General features: G+C 60.3%; 2 protein-coding genes across 2 annotated transcripts; both read right to left on the reverse strand.

Annotated features, from left to right (window-relative positions):
• Positions 1 to 3,172: 3,172 nt before the first annotated feature.
• Positions 3,173 to 7,438, reverse strand: BESB_011940 (uncharacterized protein; the record flags this gene model as incomplete). The annotated part of the gene is made up of 2 exons (XM_029359924.1): positions 3,173 to 3,440; positions 3,942 to 7,438. 2 exons carry the CDS (start codon positions 7,436 to 7,438, stop codon positions 3,173 to 3,175), a joined length of 3,765 nt encoding a protein of 1,254 aa, XP_029216591.1.
• A 2,433-nt stretch (positions 7,439 to 9,871) lies between these two features.
• Positions 9,872 to 16,653, reverse strand: BESB_011950 (uncharacterized protein; the record flags this gene model as incomplete). The annotated part of the gene is made up of 3 exons (XM_029359925.1): positions 9,872 to 10,960; positions 11,426 to 11,591; positions 12,038 to 16,653. The coding sequence occupies 3 exons, from the start codon at positions 16,651 to 16,653 to the stop codon at positions 9,872 to 9,874; spliced, it is 5,871 nt and encodes a 1,956-aa protein (XP_029216592.1).
• Between the last annotated feature and the right edge of the window lie 3,106 nt (positions 16,654 to 19,759).

The raw sequence follows: 19,759 nt of genomic DNA on the forward strand, positions 1-19,759 counted from the left end.
AAGAGAGGCCAGAGCCCTGGATGTATTCTGAGGTCTCCCCGTTCTCCACGGCTGCTTGGATACAGGGCGCAATAGACTTGCTCTCCGGGGCCGACAGGCTTCCTCCTGAATCGACGTCCGTTATTGGGATAAGACAGTCTTCAGTCTGATGCTCAGACTGTGGATTTGAAAAATATGATTGAAGGCTGCCATTGGACGGAATGCAAATTGCCTGATCGGTCGCTAATGCGTGCCCCTCATCCGGTGTATCAGCACCGCAGACATCCGCAGCAGAAGCAACCTTCTGTTGGGTTTCGTCTGACCATTGTCTGCCCACGTCACTAACCTCGGTCGTACCCCCTTCCATTCCTACTTCCGTAGACTCCATTTCCTGCAACGGTTTCACGCTGTGTGTGCTGGCATGCATTTCTTGCACTACGTTCGTTCAGATGGGGTGGTCTTGCAACCAACGAAAGTGACAATCCCTGCTGCCAAGTGTCAGTACACCGAACGCCAGATGCTGCCGTGTGTCGGAGCTGCATTTGTATGCCCCTTCTACTCTATCGCTCAAGATGTAGGGAGACCCCAGGAAAAAGGCATCGCCTCGGTAAGAAAGCTTGGTTCTTTTGCGTGCAGCTCAAACGCCCTAAACCTGTCAGTACCAGTATCAGTAGTCAATTGAGTTCGCCAAGTAATACCTGTACACCGCTGTGTAGATCGAAGTCTGACACAGCCGAAGAAACAGTGGTTGGCGGGCTGCTGGTGGGCGCACATTCGCTTGTTGAGGGGGGGTTCCCCCTGGCACATCATACCACAAGTAGCCTCTTCGCCCAGCGTGCCGTGTACTTTAAGTAGTTGTTCTTCAATGGTACCTTCCACGTACAGCTGATAGACACTATCCAACTGTGCCCTCTGGCCCATTCTTGCTAGACGTCCAACATTTTGCTGTCGCAGCCCCTGGAAAACCAGTGGCTCTGCGAGCACCTAATGAATTATCCGAACAGCATGACACACCTGCAACGATAGAATGCAGACGGATGTGAACGCTGCCAGTCCACCTCGTGTGTTTCACAAGGTATTCGACCCACTTAGAATTCCCTCACAGGCACGCCACGACTGCTGTATTTAGGCCTCACCTGCTGCTTGGAGTCCATCTACGACCTGAGCTGAAGGACGCGCTGAGAGCAGGCACACTTTCACGCATCCTTGATTGGCAAACGCGCGAGGTGGGTTCGCCGACTCATCGGTAGTTCCCCGGTTATAAGCACGTGAGCAGGGTCTGCCTTATCCGATGCAAGGAAGAGCCGCCGCAGCAAGTCCACCACATGCAGCTCGAGGACACGTAGAAACTGAGTAAATGCAGACATGATGACGACCTTAGCGGACCTGTCAGCCTCCAATATCGTCTGAACAATCCCTAAGATGCCCCTTATATTCGTGCTTTTGAAGCATCTGGGTGATGCTGCGACGTTTCCCTCCGTTTTGACCCGCACTGCAGCCGAAAGCTGCGCAGCTAGATTGATGCTCCGCAGGGGCTCGTATAGAAATGCGCCGCTTGACCTGAGGCGACTCATCTCCCTGAAAAAATGCGCCTCTACACTTGCTGGCAATGAGCCTATCGTGGGAACCGATGCGCTTGGCCTGATAGACTCGCACAATGGATGGATGGAGGCAAGCCTGCCGGAAACGGGTTACCCATTCAAGAGGATTCAGTGAAAGGCATCCTTTCGTGACTGGGCCTACGCGCGTCAGTCGATTTCGCGCTGTGCTTTCGATCATCATGTAGACCTATGTTTCATTGTCGGTGTCAAAATTTAGGGCTAATGCCATCATTTGACGTGAGGGAGCACCGGAAGCTGCACACCCAGCGAGGCATGGGGTAGTCTCTGCGGTCCGTCATAACGTGCCCCTTCGCGGACATCCACCTGGTACGCGGCGATGATTCCCGCATGAGAGCGACGCAGTGAAATCGAATTGAGGCGTCCCACGGCACTGACACTACGTCTATCGATATGCCGGCACCGAACAGCTTGACACAAAACCTGCTCGTCTGTCTCATCTTCATGTTCAACCTCGTTGAAAATTGGAGGAAACCGATCAGGAAGCGCTCTCCGCATACTGCTCGGGACACATGTGTCAATCGTCACCAAATCGTGCAATCGACAGTTATCCGTACGCTCTGCCTCAGCAGGCCACCCAAGGAACTCCAGGAGAGGCGTGGCTTCTTGATCGCTGTTCGAAGGAAGCGGAGTACCGGTCACGCTCCATTTGGCCGCCGCTTGCAGTCGCAGTACGCGTTTTATACGCGCTGACAGCCCCGTTCCAAGACAGTGGGCTTCATCCAGCATTACCCCGCCCCATTTAACTATCGACATATTACATACTACACACCCTGATGCCGTTGCGCCCTGCCATTCACCTCGGCCTGGTGAGATGACATCTCTCGGATCGTTCCCCCTGCAACTGCGTCGGGTGACAGGCGACGCTCTCCACGTGTGGTCATGCCTCATCTGTTCTGGGGAGGAGACGCCGTTCCTAAGTAGATAGCAGCATTCGTGAGGACACTTGGACCGAGTGAGGACCTCGTAACTGGAAATTACGAGGTCACATTCGTTCAAAATTGCAGGGCCGCAATGGCCACCTGAGGGAAGACAGTGCGAGAGGGCGTAAACGGACTAGTGAACAGTGAACACTGAAAATCACGCTGATTCCCAGTGCCAGTATCAATCTGGATGCTTTGGTCTCGCCGCACCGCGTTACAATCTCTCAGCACGAGACCCAACAGGCTTCTTCAACTTCAATGTGCTGTATGTCTGTCAGCACCCTCGCTACGACCAACTGGCTTCGTTACGTCCCCCCCCCCCCTCCCGCCTCACTTCAGCCGGCTAAGTGAGCGGCTCCGTGGCTTACCCATCCTACAGAGGATTCCTGGGTGGTTCAGCACCTTCAGCTTGACGCCATAGACGGATCTTGCCTCCCGCTCCCACTGGTGTATCACAGTCGACGGGCACAGCAGTAGCGTCGGCCGCCGAGCGGCTGGACTTTGGACTGCGCCAGAGTTATCAGCTTCATTGCTTGCGAGCGACGCGACCACTCCTGGGCAACCAGTCACTGAACAAACCAGTTCTTCCCTACCCGCGCTCCTGGCAGCGTCGGTCACTGCAATAAGAGTGAGAACCTGTCGGGGACTTCCCTAGGCCTGGCTCATCGCCAAGAACTCCCCGCTTGGCCATAGCTTGCCATACGCGTTTGACATGACTGACGCTTCTTTCTTCTCCCTGCAGCCCGGATTCTGCACCGCATGTTGGCCTCTGCGCCGCATCCGGCGGTGCAGCCCCAGTGGAGTGGCGCTGGCGGCCTCCAACAGCAGCATCAATCGCACGCGTCCTTGAGGCGTGCTGGGAGCGCTGACGAGCGCCCGAGGCAAATCGCGGCCTCTTGAGCGAGCTGTCGACCAACTCCTGAAACAACGTCTTGCACAGCAAGCGGTGGACGGAGGGATCAGTTGCTAGCCTGGCTAGCACTGGAGAGCAGCTTACGATGTCTCCCACATCGTATCCCTCACGGTGGAGCATCCACGGGACGCCCTGCACCTTAAACGTATAGAGACAAAACGTTGCCAGCCTCTCCGGGAGTTCGACATTCACGCCTTGGGAGGAAGTCGAGCGCGACACCGCCGGCCTGGGCGCAGCACTGGGCTCGCCACTGTCGCCTGGCGATTCCTATCGTCTACCTGTTTCGCTCGAGCGAGAACCACGAGGGGTCGATGCCCAGCTGGCGAGCATCGTGAAGCCACGGGGGCAGCCCCGCTCCCCTCTCGCCTCCGGCTGACTCCACCACACTCCTGAGCTTCCTGGGGCCTGCGAGGCTGCTCAGAGTCGCCGAGGTCTGAGCATCCAGTCGCCCTCCCTGAGACACCTTCTTCTGGATTTTCGCAGAAATCCGCCTGACTGCGGTCTCACGACCCGGGCACAAACGCCATTTTTTGACTCCGGAGCTGGAGTTGCTCGCTGCGTCCTCCCTGAAGTTTCGAGGCATCGATCAAAGGCAATTCAACCTTGATGCGACAGCCGCTTGTATTGTTGGACATGTAGTTTTCGCCATTGACAGAACTCTTACACAAGTGCCGTTCCTGTCCTGAGGCCGAAGGCGTTTGATCTACAGCAGTCAACGCATGAGCTGTGCTCGCCGAGCCCAGCGCTTCGCAGTTGCTCGAGTCCGCACCAGAAGAAGCCGCACCACGGGCTGTTCGCCCGCAGTGCGTGTCATCTCCGCGCCGCATGTCCTCCATCTCGCGTGCCCTGCCTCCTTTCCTGTCCCTGTTCTCTTCCCCGCGCGCGCCCTGCAACCGTGATTCAGCTGCCTCTCCCGGATGGTCTACCAGCCGCGTCGGGCTGCAGGCCGCACTCGTCGGCAGCTCTCGGCATTCAGGCGCCAGGCCCTTCGAGGGGTTTGCCTCTTGGCCCGCGGCTAAGTGGGTCCTCCTCCGCCGCGGTGCGCAACTCGAAGTTGGAGGCGACATGGTCAGGACCTCCAGCGGAGGATATGCCGGCGAACCAACCGCCGAGGCCACCACCATTCGTGTGCGGGAGCGGGGAGACGCGGAGGCCGGCAAATCGGAAGCGAATCTGCATTTGCAGCGTGAGCTTGCTCTGGGAGTCCGACCTGGATGGAGTCTTCGAAGCGAACGAGTCTCGCCGGAGTCGAAGAGCCGCTTCGCCGGAGTGCAGACGCGTGAGGCCGGCGCACTTCTGCGAAGCGGAGTTCCATGCGCGCATGCAGACGCTCGAGCCGTGCAAAGCTCAATGAACACAGGGCGAGAGCGGGGGCTGAACTTGTCCAGACAGGAATCGCTACCCTCATCTCTTGAAGGCGTAGCGGTGCCTTCGGTCCAGAGGCCCGCAAAACCTGAGCAAGCTCTTCGACGCGGCACTTCGTTGTCTCGAGCAGCACGTGGAACTGGTCCCCGACGGCTTGGCGTTCCTCTCTCGGTGGCAGGACGCGAGCGTTTGTTTTTGCTTTCTGAGGGACCCCCAGTTAAAGGGCTTCCTGCAGGCGAGCATGCCGACCAGGCCTCCGCAGTGTGCCTAGAGGTCGCGAGCAGAGCTCCTTCCAGGGAGGAGAACGCGAACGCATCAGCCACGTCTGCTGCTTGCGAGGCAAAGCCAGAGGATGCCACGCTGCTCTCTTCGGCGCAGGCCCCTTCACGACAATAATCGAAATCGCCGACTAACGCCGGAACGCCGCCTGCTGCTGCCGAATAATCGACTTCTGGGGCGCTTGCACGGTCCTGCGATGGAGCGCTGCAGACTTGAGCCGCCGAGCCGCGCCTCACTGGACGACTACAATCCACGGATGGCGCGTCCGCAGCAACATGCTCGCAAGTCAGACTCCGGTCGGGGCTTTGCGGAGACACTCCATCCTCTCGTACCCTGCCACGTTCGCCGCTCTCTCCGCTTCCATGCGGGGCCGCATCATGCGCAGCGAGGGTTTGATAGCCAGCGAGGAGGGACTTCGGAACCGACTCATCTCCCGATGACAACGCGTGGTCGTGGCAAACCTTCGAGGCACTGCAGTTCGCGCGTGGTGGCGCCGGTTTTCTAACCAACCTCCTCAGTTCCTGCAGTCCGCGCGGGGCCTCAGCCGCTCGTTTCCGCGACGCAACTGCGCCTCCCGGGTCGACAGCAGCAGTCCCGCAGTCCTTGCGGAGCCGTTGGCTCCTGTCGCAGCCTGCCGCCGATTGCGTAACCCGCGCTGCATGGCTTAACGACCCACCGCCCCGCCCCTCAGGCCGCGCAGCCTCTGCGGCCCGGCGGCCACACAACCACCACAGGAGCCACGAGGGCACTGGAGCCGCTTGAAGAAGCGCGTCAGGCACCACACACGGCGCCGCTAGCCCCTTCGGTGTCACGAGGAGAGACAGCATCCCCGGCAGAGTCGCCGTGTTGCTCTCCAAAGCCTCGAGCGGGACGCCTCGGCGGCGCAAGCAGCGGCGCGCCCGCGAGAGCGCCGCCCACCCATCTGGATCTGCCTCGAACGTGAACGGCCGGTCCGCAAAGTTAGTCTCGGCTGCAGCTGGAAGTAGAGACATGCGCAGCCCCTCTTGTTGTGACAGGCTCCTGGCCATCTCGTCATGTGGCCTTTGCGCACAGCGCCTCGTGCCCTGAGCACGGCCCCCAGCCCGACCGCAGTCCCCAAGCTGCAGCGCCTCAGAACACAGTCGGCTTGCCTGCCGTCGCGCCTTCGCTGGGAGCCCTGCAGCACATGACTCGGCCGCTGTCTCTGCGCCTGCGTCTGCCTGTCCGACCCGTGCGGGAAGCGGGTTTGCGAGATCGAGTTCGCGGCCTGCAGCGCAACAGGTTCCGGAGGTGGAGACGAGAAGGCCGGTCGCGCCTCCATCCCCCGCGGAAGATGTGCTTGGCTCCTCGCCCCGCGCCGCCTTCGTCCCTGCGCTGGGCTGCGGCACTTCGTCTTCACCCGGTGCGGCGCTGCTTTCCTCGCGCTGCATCGGACAGGGAGCCACGCGGGGACTGCGCCTTCTTTCCGGAGGAGACAGGGCCAAGAAAGCTACGTTGGAGCTCTGCACTGCGTCTGGCTGCGAGGCGGGCGACGCGGCAAGAGAGTACACAGACGCTCTGTTTCCGGGGCTGTCTCCTTTGCCTCCTCTCGCCTCAGGCTCCTCGCTCATAGGTCCGTGCCAGCATTCGCTTCGCCGTGCCGCCGCAATGGAGGGACGCCCTGAGAAAGCCAGCGAAGCAGCGATTCGTTCCAGCTGCGAGAACGTGGCCGCTTCTGCCTCTTGCTCGAGCTCCGCCAGACGACGCAGATGCCTCACGGCGGACAGCCCGTCTAAGGAACGCGAAGGCGGGAGAGTTTCTGCGCGACATGCACGCGGCGCTGTCGCCTTTTCTGCACTGTCCAGCGGCCCGCCCTCACAATGCTGGCTCCGAGCGTCAGAGTACACTGCGTGGCGCCACGGCCCCGAACGCGGCCTCCGCTGCGGCTCGTGAGCATGCAGGGCCCTCGGCGGGTGACCAGGCGCAACACGCCCCGCGCGCCGACCACGGCAGTTCGCTTCTCCGCTGTAACAGAGCTCACCAGGCGCTGGCGCGTCTGTCTCGGACTCGCAACAACGCCACGAGGAAGCGGTGTCGACGCAAGAGGAGGCCGCGCTGCAACAGTCCCACGGCACTCCGAGCCAACGCGTACCGTGCCCTTCCTGCACGCCCCAGACTGGGGGCTTCTGCTGGAGCAGAGACATGAAGAGATCCCTGAGCCGGGCAGAGGCCTTCCCAGCAGGCCGCTTGCCAGCAGTCATAGAAGAGGGAGACTGACATGAAGGAAACGGCGGGGGCGAACCGCACACTGCAGAAAGCCCGTCCCAGGTGAACTCCGCGCCGTTACGGTATCCATCCCCTTCGCTGTCAGGAGTGAAGGTACCAGGCGGCCTCGGCTCCATCTTTCAGCGCAGCCTCTCAAAGTCAGTATCCGTCACAGGTGCGTCGTGACGCTTCTTGCGATGGGCTCTGAGGAGCTGGGGCATTTGTCCTTGCGGGCATCGACGACCGCGCCGTGTGCCAGGCAACGAGGTCTCATGAGAAAACTAGCAAACACGAAGTGACAGAGAAGACAAAAGTTGCCTCGCCTCATCACGAAAAGCTCCGGCAGACACCGACTGTAGTGAAAAGCTGCTCGACAACACTCTATTTCCAGCCCTGGGGCTTCATCACGCACACTTTCAGATACAGACCAGACTGGCTCAGACGCCCACACGAAAACTGGTTACCCCCAGCGCCAACTATACGCAAGACGAAGGAGAGCGGCTAGCAGGACGTAAATCGTTCGTTGGGTAACCCTGTCGCCAGCCTCCGCATGAAGAAAGTTGACAAAGGCCGATGCGCACGCAGGGAGACGGGGGTCGGAAGCAAACAGAACGTTTTCCAGGGAGGGGAAAAACGTCAGGGGCAGCAAGCTCTACCGTCTTGGCATACCTTCCGACCCCGAAGCGACATAGGAGGCTCTTCCATGCGTAGAGAATGGAAAGGAAGCCCAGGAAGCGTTGACGATTTGCGCGAGCCCCGTAGTCAGCCTTGCCGCCTAGACGACGCCCGTTGCGACTCGGCAACCGCTGTCCTCTGCTCGCTGCAATGTCGCAAGTCTTCCTGAGTGAAGGCGCCTCTTTACCGCTTCGCTTCCACGAGTATTTCGTTCCACGCAGATCTGTTTCCAGTCCTGAACATCATGAGACAGGAGTCGTTTTGAGCGCACACGCCAGGAACTCACACCGGCGACAGGACCGAAGTCCTGAATCAATTTGCACGAGCAAAGTGCCGACGCAAGTCCCTTTCTCAGACAGAAGACAGGACTCGTGCTGTTCTCTATTCGTCGCAGCTCGCGTGTGAGCTACGCGGACCGGTCAAAATAATGGTGTGCGCATGCCAGCGGGCAGCTCTAGGGTTCACAGAAGGCACGTCGAGCTCCGCAGAGACGGAATCTGCACCCTTACACTGTTGTACGCTTGCACGTGTCTTCTACACATGGGAAAAAAGGAGGAGCCATTCGTTAGTCCGTTCTTTCGGGTTAAACCCAGCAGTTTCAAATCCCGTGACGCAGCAGCGCATGCGACCGACAGTTGCTTCTTCGAAAAAACTGACCCCAGCGCCTAAACACAAGAGGCTACATCGCACACAAACTGCTGCACATGCCTTTACATTTCTCGGTCCGCTCGCTTCGGCCTTACGTGGCAAGCTTCGTCTGAAGATACTGTTTTCCGCCGCTGCGCTGCTGGGCCCAAAGAGCCTCGCGAGTTGCCCGCGGCAAGACATGCCTCGCCCTACGTGACAGCATTCTGCTACCGCCTCGAGCCGCGCGGCATAGGCTGGGCGTGGAGAGTCACCAGTGCGCAGCGGCAACACCCGCCTGTCGTGTTTTACTGCTTTTTGCCGCAGCGACGACTCCGAGGCGGCCTTTCGTGGCGGGTTTTGGAGCAGGAATAATAGTGGACGAAACAAGCTAGAGTTTCTAGTCAGGTTGGAGACGCGCTCAATGGATCTCACTGCGTGTTTTCCTGCCGCTCGCTGGCTTTCTCGTATGCCGCAACATGTGCATTCCGACAGGAACTGCCAGTCTTCTGGAGCCTCTGCCAGCACCGGTCGTTTCAACAAAAATGTATAAGTGTGCACGTTCCCGACGGGCGGGCTAGCCACGGCATAGAGCAGCTTGGGCAGCTGCAGTCGACAGTAGGCGTCCGCTGCGGTAGCGACATCGTTTCAAATTTTGCCGATAGCGTGTATTTAAGAGGTGCCGCCCCTTCTCTTAGGGCACGGGGGGCTTCAAAGGGAACACATATCAGCGGAAAACGGGAACGACAACTTCAAGTGCGCCTACTTCCGACGGGCGCGAGTTTAGGCGGCGGCGGCGCCCAACACGGGTGGCGCTCGCTGTAGGAAACGCCGTGGTAGAAGTGTTCTTAGCGGTGTGTTCAGGGCGTCACGTTCCTTTGCAGACGAGCCACAGACGTGGTAGGATGTGGATGAGCCATTGGATTTTCTGCTGCTCAATTTAGACGCCAGTCGGCGCGGCTCGTGGCATGGGTCACGTCGGCCGCCAAGCATGGCAATCCGGCGGGTAACTAGTATAGCATGTGACACAGCTGCAGCTGAGAAGTCAACTCGAAAATGCAAGTCATCGGTTGCGTGGATTCTGTCGGGAGTATGCAACACTCACGCCATCACCGTGCGCGCCGCAGGGAGACAGCGAGAAAATGGCGAGCGCCATTTTTGTCTCGAGCATCCCCACGTGTAGGACATCAGCGAACGATGGCACTGAAGCGATAAACGCGCTGGATGTGCCATTGGCTAACCTGAGACGACAGACTCATCTTTTTGAGGGCTCATACCGCGAGAAGGCGAAGAAGCTGATTCCACTTTTGTTCATTGCCGGTCCCTATCTGGGGGCCCTCTTCAACTTTTGCTGCCGCAGCGAGGAGCTCGTCAAGCCCCAGTGTTCCATCCTGTAGGCGGGACGCCATTGCTGTCAAGGCATCTACGCTCTCGCGCCTCTCGTCCGCAGTCTGGCCTTCCCCGCCGCCCGCATCGTATGGCTTCTCAGCGACCCCCTCTCCAGCATCCGAGACGAAGTCGCGTGCCACCTCCCGGCTGGGCTGCGCGGTGACAACCTCGTCGTGTCGGTCCCTTTTGTCTTCGGATGCAAGTTGCTGGGCACAGGGCTTCTTTCCTGTTCGCGTCTGTCCGTGTGGTGCACCTGCTGTGGCGAGCTTGTCTGTCCCGCTTTCTGTATCGCCGGCGTCATTTTCGTCTCCTGCGCGGCTTGTCTCCTGATTGTAGACATGTTCCGCGGCGTTGCTAGGGGACTCTCTTGCATTTTTCTCTTGCACATCGCTCTCGAGGGGCCTCCGCGCGAGAAGCGCGTGTATAGCTCCCACTGTAGCCAGCCAGAATCCGAACACAGGCTCCTCGGCTCCAGAGGCGTGCCGAGGAGACCCTTGCGCGGCCCCAGTCGACTGCGAGTTGCCTTTCGAGTTCGGGGTGCGAGAAGCCTTTTCTTTTTTCGAGTTCCCACCCTCGTTGCGGGTGGTGCTGTGCGGCCCGTGCCTGCAATCTGCGCGGTGCACGCTGAGGCCTGGGCTCGCCTCTTCTTTCGCCTGCGAAAGCAGCACGGAGGGAGGCTCGAGAGGGATCCACGCATACGCGGGAACCGACGCTTCCGGCTGTCTGCGCGACTGGAACACAATCCTGGTCGGACCTGCGAAAGGCGTTCGGCACGTCGCCTTGGTGCAGTCGCGGCTGCTCGCTGGGCTGCGTCCACCGCAGTGCCTCGCCGTTCTCGCATTTCGGCTCTGCCGCGTCGGGCTCTCCTCGCTCTTGTGCGGCGAGACGCACGACGCCGCGGGTATCTCTCCTGGAAGGCCGCGAGTGGAAATCCACGACGCGACATCTCGCACCAAGTATGCAATCACAACCTGACACAAAAGCAACGCACAAGACGTGGACATACATACTTACTGACATACTTACATACACACGTACATACACATACAGAGGTACATAGAAAAGATACGCACGGACCTCGGCACCGTCGGTGGTCGCAGCTCCCAGCGAGCGCCAGCCCGCCGCGCGTAGCTGCATGAAGGCTACGACTGCCGCACAGACGGGTTGACACTGCTTCGCTTGTCAAACGGAAATCGCTCGCCCTCCAGAGAGGCTTCACGGGTTGCCATGTGCAATGCAACGCAGTCCTCGAGCATGCAGACGCGCGACGCAAAATGAGCAGCGCACCCGAGGCTGTCCCACTGGGGGGCAGCACGCCCCTCGGGCTCCACGACGCAGCATCCACGGTCGCGCACACACCAGCCTTCACAGCTCGCACAGGGACACCTCTGTCGCGGCTCCCGTGGAACCGCAAGAAGGCTCCGCAGCGCGCGTACCTTCGGAAAGAGAGTGGGCGCCTGCTGCTGGCTGGCTTGGCGGTCGACGAAGTGGGAGTACAGAACCTCAATTTCGAGGAGGGGAAAGCCCAGGGCGGCCGCGAGCGCAGCCAGTTCGTGGACGTTCGTCGAGCGCGGCAGGAACAAGCAGACATTGGGAGCGATCCTGAAAGACACGTGGACGTGTGAGCAGCCAGTAGTCACGCCAAACCGAGAAAGTCAGCGGGAACACCAAGCGGTTTTACCTACTCTTTACACGTGATACGACAATAGTATCTAAACTAAATCGGAAGGAATGCGTAAATAGATTCTAATGTAGGACTCTATGAAACATCCAAATGACAAACCCTCGCTCTCTTGCGCTGACCGGGGACTCGCCGCCGCGCCAAGGGGCATCGCCAACTTCGAGCGGTGCAATGCCCTCCGCAAAAGTGATAGATGATACAAATTGGTGCGGTTTTACCGTCAACGTTTGACCGTCAACGGGGGAATTGCGCGCACCGGAGGAACACCCTGCACTCTCGTCGAAAGTACTTTTGGCGCTGTTGCGGAACACACTCCCCGGTTTCCCACTGCGTTGAGCGGACGCTGTGTGTGTTTTATTTCACTCACCGCGAAGCTGCCTTCACAAGGGAGGGAATGTGAGCGGAGCCTACGCCTCCGCCTCCGTCCTGACCGCCCGCGAGAGAGAAGAGCTGGGAGTGGAAGGTCCGCCGCCCTGAGTAATTCGGCCCGCTCCATGGAGGGGACATGAAGCACCACGAAATATCCGCGACGAGTGAACTTCCATGAGTCAGAGGACGAGCCGCTGCCAGTCCCTGGAGGCCCCGCTGTACAGCCTGGACTACGCCGGAACGCTCCGGAGGCAAGCAGTGGCTTTCCTCTCCCTCCTCTGCGGTGACGGGCGGCCCCCCGCTGCCAGAGTGCCTTGCTTCGCGTTGCGCAGAGCAGAAGCGGCACCACACACGAGAGAATTCTCTACAACAGAAACAGAGGCTTGAGTCGTCGTCTTCGGCCTCCTTCAGGCCCCTCGCGCTCGCAGCCCCATCAGGTTTGCCGTCAGGTGGCTGTTTCGGCCCCCGAGATGATACATCCGCTAGCTGACCTGCGCGCCGAGCCTCCCGCCGTGCCCTCAGCCACCCGGCAAGCGTGTTGTGATGCACATACACCCTGTCCCTGACCCCATAAACGGACGCGTTGTGTTTGCAGATGGCCACTTTCAGAAGGTCGCAGTCTACGCCGATGCACGCGTCGAAGAACTGCGCAAACTGAATGACGTTTCCGCCTGCTCCGCAGCAGCCGTCCATCGCGACCAGGGGACGAGGAGACGACAACGCTGAACCCGCCGGCGCTTTCCGGTAAGGGCATTCTGTGCCCTGGCTGCCTTTTCCCAGAACGCCCTCCCCCTGTGTCTTTCCAGGAGTCCTGTGTCCTGCTCCTACAGAGGAAGTTTCCAAAGACGATCCCGCAGAGCAAACCACAGCGCCAGAGGCATCCCGGACTGGTGTCGCACCCAGCGTCGTCGCGGCTCGGTGTCCACTCGCGGGCTCGCAGGTTTGATTTTCGGATCGTTTTTCTCCTGCGTCGGAGCCGTCACGCGGGCTGTGCGGCAGGCAGAAGGGCTTCGCTGCCTCTTCGAGGGCTGCAACTTGTTCGCCCGACAACGCACTTGTGCCTCGCGCCTGACGACGCGAAGTCTCATCCACAGCGGGTTGCTGGTTCCTGCGTGAGGCGGGGTGGTCGCGGGTCTGGGCGCTCTGTTGGCGGGCGTGCAGGGCGACATCCCGGAGCCGCGAAGCAAGGTAGGCGGCGATGCACTCCTGAGTCGTCTCGAACCACGCGTTTTCATCCAGCAGCGTCCCGTCGTCGTACCTGTGAAAGAGGCTATACCTCAACCTGTAGTACGACGAGTCAGTTCGGTTTCCCACATGGTCGTAAGTGGAGACGAGCGAACACTCCGCGCTCTCGTGAGGGAGCGACTGGCTTCTGGGCCCCTCGAGGCTCCCATTCGCTTGCCTGGCTTGGTCGCCCTCGCTGACCTGCTCGGCGGGCCTCCATACGTCGCTCATGACTCCGCAACCGCACGTCCGCGTCCTCACCACGTCCTCCGCGCCGTTGTGAGCCTCCACACAAGGCCACTGGCACGCTTGCAAGGCCCCTGGAGCCCCACCGCAGTGAGCGCCGCTGTAAAACTGCGCGTCCATCCCTGCAGGTGCCCCCGGAGGCCACGCCGCCCCTGTGAAGCAGGCATAGGTGGCGTCGTAGGACGAAAAGCCGGCGTATTCGGCTGCGGCGCAGGAGACGTCGAAATCCCTTTTGTCATGCGCCCGACGATGACGCGCCGTGTATCGTGAAGATATGAACTGCGTGGGGAGCCCAAGAGCCTTCATCAGTTCCGCTTCATCAGCCTCCGCCGAGTCCTCGTCTCTCTGTCTCTGATCGCCCTCTCTGACGCGGCCTTTTTCCGTGTGAAATCCCCCTGGAACAAACCCGTCTGGCTGATCCGCCGTCCATCCTGCCCCGTACTGCGGCGGCGAAGGAAGGAACTGAGTTTGACCATTTCCAATGATTGGAGCTTCCGGCGCCAGCCGACTCAAAAGCGCTGCTTTCTGGCCTCCGCCGGGACGTTCGAGGTCTCTGCGGTACGCAGCGATGCCTCCAGATTGCGCTTGAGAGGCCGAAGAACTCCCCCCAGGAAGCGACGACCCTCTCTCCGCTGGAGCCGCCGCCTGCGCGGCGCCCGATGACGTAGGCACACTGGCGTATCGAGTTTGGGCGCTAGGCAGCCGCGGAAACTGAATCGGAGTGGCGGGAAACGTGGGGGGGACCGGGCGGGGGAGGAAACCTGGGGACGAGTTCGGAAGCAGCGCACAAGAGCCGGCGAACGAAGGGGCCGCATGCTCGGGAGAGAAGCCGGCGGAGAAGTATGCCGTTCGGCGGCTTCGAAATTCAGCGGCGTGCGGGTTCAAACCCCGCGAGGGACGCTGCAGCCGATCCCCGCTACCGCCAGGCACAGCCGCAGGTGCCGCAGAAATTTCTGTCCGGAGTTGCAGGTCAACAAGCTGCTGCTCCAGCTCTTGCATGGCCCCTGGGAGCGAGTCTTCGGGCGCAGGCTCGTTCGAGGGAGACTGAGGGAGCGGGAATCCGTGCGTCTCGGCGAGGCTGAACAGAAGTCGGCTCTGAGGGCCCCGCTGATGGCCCCCCTCGCCTTCTTCTTCGCCGGCTCGTTCATCTCCTTCTTGCCGGTCTTCTGACACCTGAGACGTGCCCGTCACCAGCGGCGTGGGTTGCCAGCCGCCGTCGGCGCATGCGGGGGGAGACAGGGGAGAGGGACTGCTTTGTTCTAAATCAGAAGGGAACGAGCGCGGAGCTGAAAAGTCGGATGACGGAGACCTTCCTCCCTCATCTCCCGCCAGCGAAGAAGGTCCTCCGTCTCGCAGTTCGTCCTTGTCTGCCACCAGGCCGGATTCTCTTTTCTCAGCCCCGTTGTCTCCAGCGGCGGAGCGCCCGCCGAACAGGAGTGAGCAGTGCCGGTCATCCAGGAGCTCGTGTGCCGCTGCCTTATCCGCAATATCGATTGCAAAGCCCTCATCTGATGCGCAGTGGACTGAGTCGCCGCCCGGTCCTTCGCCCTCGTCCAACACCGCCCGGATAGCAGACGGGAGACGCTGTTTGACGCGGCGCGCGAGGAGGAGAAACTCTGCGGGACACAGTTGATCAACGTGCTGCATCAACAGCCCCAGGTGATGCGGCGTCGCCTGCGCCGACTGGCTGGTCGCTCGCGCCGCGCCCTCACACACACGCGCCTCGCCGTAGACGGCCTTCCGATGGACTGGCGAAGCCCGCTTGGCATCCTTCGGGCGCCGCGCAGTCCGCGAAGTCCCCGGAGGCGACGAGCCGGCTGCAGACAGCGGACGCACCGAGGAGACACTCGCCTGGGGGCCGAACTCGTTGACCACGTCGCTGTAGCGCGTCCACCTCGAGAGAAGAATCACGCAGCTGCACTGCAGCTCTTCTGTGCTCGCAGGCGACGGCGGAACCGCGGCGGGCGGCTGCGAGTCAGACGGGGGGCCGCGAGCGTCCCCCCGGCCTGCCGCGCAGAAGGGTGCGCATGCGTCTGTGTTCGGCGCCGTCCCACACGCGGGCGCCGTGCTGGGCTCGCTGGGGGGAGGCGGCGCGCCCGCTGAGGGCGGAGACGCAGCAGACGTCGACGCGGTACAGTCCGAACTTCGGCAGTCGGAAGGCGCAGCGTGCGAGGGGCTGCCCGCTGCTTTTGCGTCAGGAGCCCCGTCAGAACAAGGCGCCGGCGTCTCCTCTGCGGCAGGCCCGCTGCTCGGCGCCTCTGTTACCGAGGAGCGGCAGTATGTCGATTCCAGAGCCGAAGCGGTCCCTTCCTCTGCGGCGCAGCCTTCACGCCTGCCGCATCCTTCAGCGCCTTTCCCGCTCACGTCGGACCCCAAGGCCTCCGTGGCTGGGCAGGCCTCTGGCGCCCGCGCGCCGGGGGCGGCGTCCTGGTCCTTGGCTCCCGTCGCCTGCGACCCGCGAGGCGCTGGCGCGGGTTGCGACTGCGGCAGAGACCGCGCAGGGTCGAGCAAGAGCTGACGAAGCTCTTCGGGGCGGGTGTATAGGAGGAAGAGCGACGCCGCAGGAAGGCCAGGGACGCCCGCGGAGCTCCCTGACGCGAGAGGAGGGCGCGAGGAGGCGGGAGGCGAACGCGGGGCGGAGGCGCAGGAGCTCGCCCTGCTCGCGTCGAGTTTTGTCACCGGCCGCGCCGCCGAAAAGGGTGGCGACCCCGCGGAGAGTCGAGAGCGGGATGAGCTGCCTGGAGCCGAGGCAGGCGCGCGCGAAGACGCATCTGAGACAGGGCTGGAAAGCACGGACGCCGCTGGGCAGGAAGTCGCCGCCGGTACGGAGGGCGCGGCGCCGACGTAGGAAGGCGAGGACGAGTCGTCTGCGAGGACCGACGGTCCCGAGTGCGTGACGAGGCCGAACTGAGGAAGCAACGGCTGCGCGTAGCCCGCACTGGGAAACACAGGCAGGCCGGAGTGTGGCGACGAAGCCTGCAAGAGGCTCTCCGACAGCGAGGAACCGTGCGGCGAGAGACAGAAGCAGACGGAGTCGGATGGCGAACTCGCAGTTAGACAACTCGACACCAGAGAGGGCGAGGGAAGCAGAGGAGGAGGCGGACCGTGGCGGTCGCTCGCAGCGGAAGACGGTGGAAACGGCATCGCGGAGACGCACGCCCACAAAAAACCGAGAGGGAACCACGGCGGACAAATGGTGACACCAGCCGCCGGGAGACGTCAAACCTGGCAGGAGGAACAATAATGCCCTACGCTATGTTGAGCGGCACGCGCATGACGGCTGCCAATGAAGCGCGCGGGGTCGGACCTGGAGCGGCAAACGACGGACTGCCCGCCGACAAAAAAACACGCGGAAGTACAGAGGGAAATCACAAAGGAGCTGCAAGCACAGTCACAGAAACATAAACGGATCACTCCCCTGGATGAAGGGAACAACGGTTCTGCAGGAGCCACAATGGAAACGCCGCTGCTCGGGGCTTTCAACTTCGCCCGCCAGTGCGCCGATGTGCTAGCCCTGTGGCCTACGCCAAAGTTCAAATGGGGCGCCGTGAGCACTCTAGCCAAGCGCCACAGAAATCAAAAGTACTCACCACTCACCGCAGCATAAAAATATGTCAAGTAGAACCCGTCTCCTCGCACACCAGTTTCGCATGTGCAGTGACGCGGCCGGGGCACACGTTCTTTGTCTAGTGTGCGCATGCGTCCTGTGTAAAGACACAGCAAAAACCTAGATCCAGCATTCGTGCTTCCCTCGTCCCTGCGGAACGCTTGTTGTTTCACCTGTTTTCCATTTCCACCTACTCCTCTCTGTGACAGCCTGGAAGAAGGCCCGCGCGGCTCCCGAGCACAGACGCGATACCTTTCGCTCTGACAGAGGTTGATCGGATCTCAACCTTGCCAAATACGAGTGAAGTCAAAAAAGGAGGACAAAACGAGGCGTGTGCTGTGGTTTACATAGTTGCACACATGTGAAAAAAACTTTAGTGATCGAGTCCACGGAAGCAGGAAAAGCCGAAAAATGTAGAAAGCATCATCGCGGATCTTTGGGGCTTGAAAAATTCATGAGTGACGACATCAGAGGCGCCGTTGCAGTCCGACCGTGTCAAATGAAGGTGTGAAGTGGTGCAGCGCAGGGTGTAGCCCCTATTCTGCAGTTGGATAATACAACCTTCTCATTCGGCGAGCGTGAGCAGGCAGGAACTTCACACTGTGTGCGGAATTAGCCTCCGGACTCGTCTTTGCGGCGGGAGCGTACCGAGGCTTCGCCGCCACGGACAAAAAGGAGGGGAATCGAGCAGGATTGGAGGTGCGTGGGAACAGACTGCGCGGCGCCGAATACCACGCACACTGGAGGGCAGCCAATGTCAGGCTGTCTGGCCAAAAGTTAATGTCCTTAAGCTCGAAATGCATGTGGGTGAGCGTGTCACTAGCTAGCTGGGATTGCACGGGCTCAGTATTACGTGGCTCCAGGTGAAGCTACTCGCATGCCGTTTGCTCCCGGCTCTTCCCAGCGCAAAACAAGTAGTTAGGATGCATGTGCGTGTCCCGTGTGAACGTTTCTGTCCTCCCACAAGCGCATGGCTGTGGGGGCGTGAGACGCATATGCACCCGATCGATTGACCTGCTCGTCGTGGAGGGAACAACAGCGTAGCACGCCTCGCACATTTCTAAAGGGTACATAGCCGCAGGCGGATTGCCGTGTGAGATGTTTTCTGCTCGGTCGCCCTCGCAGGCCAGCAGCCCTGGGGGGAGAGCGGAAGACACTGCGCGCCAGCGTTCTAATATCTGGCAAGGATGTTCTGTATCCATCCCGTGTTTCCTCGTCTCTGTCCACGAAGGGGGAAAAGTTAGACATGCTGGTGTACAGAGCAAGCGTAGATCCCTTACCCACCTTCAGAGCTCATCGGGCACGGCCGCTTAGACGCGACGCAGATAGTTCTCTTTGCCCCTCGCTAGTCTCAGCGTTGAGCCGTGTATGACCGGCGGCAACGGACGTCTTCGGGTTAGGGGGGGATGGAAAAAGGCATATATTTCTCGTAGGCAAGTGCCATCCTTGGATTTCCTAGCGCATGCTTGCCGCATGCTTGTGTGCCTGCCTTCCGCAGACAGCCAGAGGAAGGACTATTCCACACAGCAGAACTCAGCGAGCAACGACACTGCTGCGACTTCGACTAGCTATCTGTCCACTTTTTTCATACTTTCGAAAACACTGTGCTAAAATCTCGCGCTCTCTTTGACAGGGCCCCGGTCGGCTGAGCATGCCGCTTGACAGTCGCCTCGAAAGCTTGGAGCCTATGCTACGATTACAGCCGCAAACCTTGCGTACGCCGCATCACCGCGACACACGTGTGCAGTACACAGTTTCGCCTGAAAAACGTCTCGTTGCTCGTATGTTTTGTTCTCACAAACAGAGGCATACACCTTCGAGAGTCTATACAGAAACCGCGTACGTGCTTGCAGTCGTCTTCTTTCATCGCTCTAGCAAAATACGCAGCAAGCACATCCCCGCTAGATTACCCCATCATGCTATGTTTATGACCTTTCTCCCCCACGGGTTTGTGCCCACGAAACCCCTGCATTACCGGCGCAATACTACAGCGACTCCCGAGATGACGCGAACACTACGGCGGTCTGCGAGCGGTAACGGGCAGGGCCGCCGACACCGCGAACTCAGTCGCTTATCTGTATCGCACGCTGCGTAGAAGTACGCACTGTCCTCCGAATGTACCTGACTCGCTATCCCTCGGTAGGCACGAAAGTACGCTCAAAATTCTACGCCGAACCTTTCGCATTCAATGGAAAGTTTTCACGCATTGAAAAGACGCACGGAGTGAATCACCGAACCCTTCAGGAATGGAACCCGCTCCTCCATCCGCCTTTCGTCCCTCTCAATCACCGCCACGCAAGAATGCGCGGCCACGTACGGTACAGCAAAAAAGGAGGCTGCGGTTCTGTATCGAGACCTTTTTCCATGAACGGGGGAGAGGCAGCCCTCAACGGATAATGCACCAGTAGACACATGTACTGCAGCAGACAGTTTTCTCTCCGTTCGTCTCTGTGTCTCCGATGAGCCACCATACACATCATGCGATGTGCACGAAAAAACGGCGTCTACACGGAAGAATTCTTTCCCTTCTCCTTCCTTCTTCCCTCCACATCTTCGCTTTCCTATTCGCTCCGCGTTCTCTCGCTATAAAAGAGAACTTCTCTTTCTACCTGTTTTCGCCAGCGCGGCCGAGCAAAGATATAC

Source organism: Besnoitia besnoiti, chromosome IX (genome assembly GCF_002563875.1).
Source record: "Besnoitia besnoiti strain Bb-Ger1 chromosome IX, whole genome shotgun sequence".
NCBI lineage: Eukaryota > Apicomplexa > Conoidasida > Eucoccidiorida > Sarcocystidae > Besnoitia > Besnoitia besnoiti.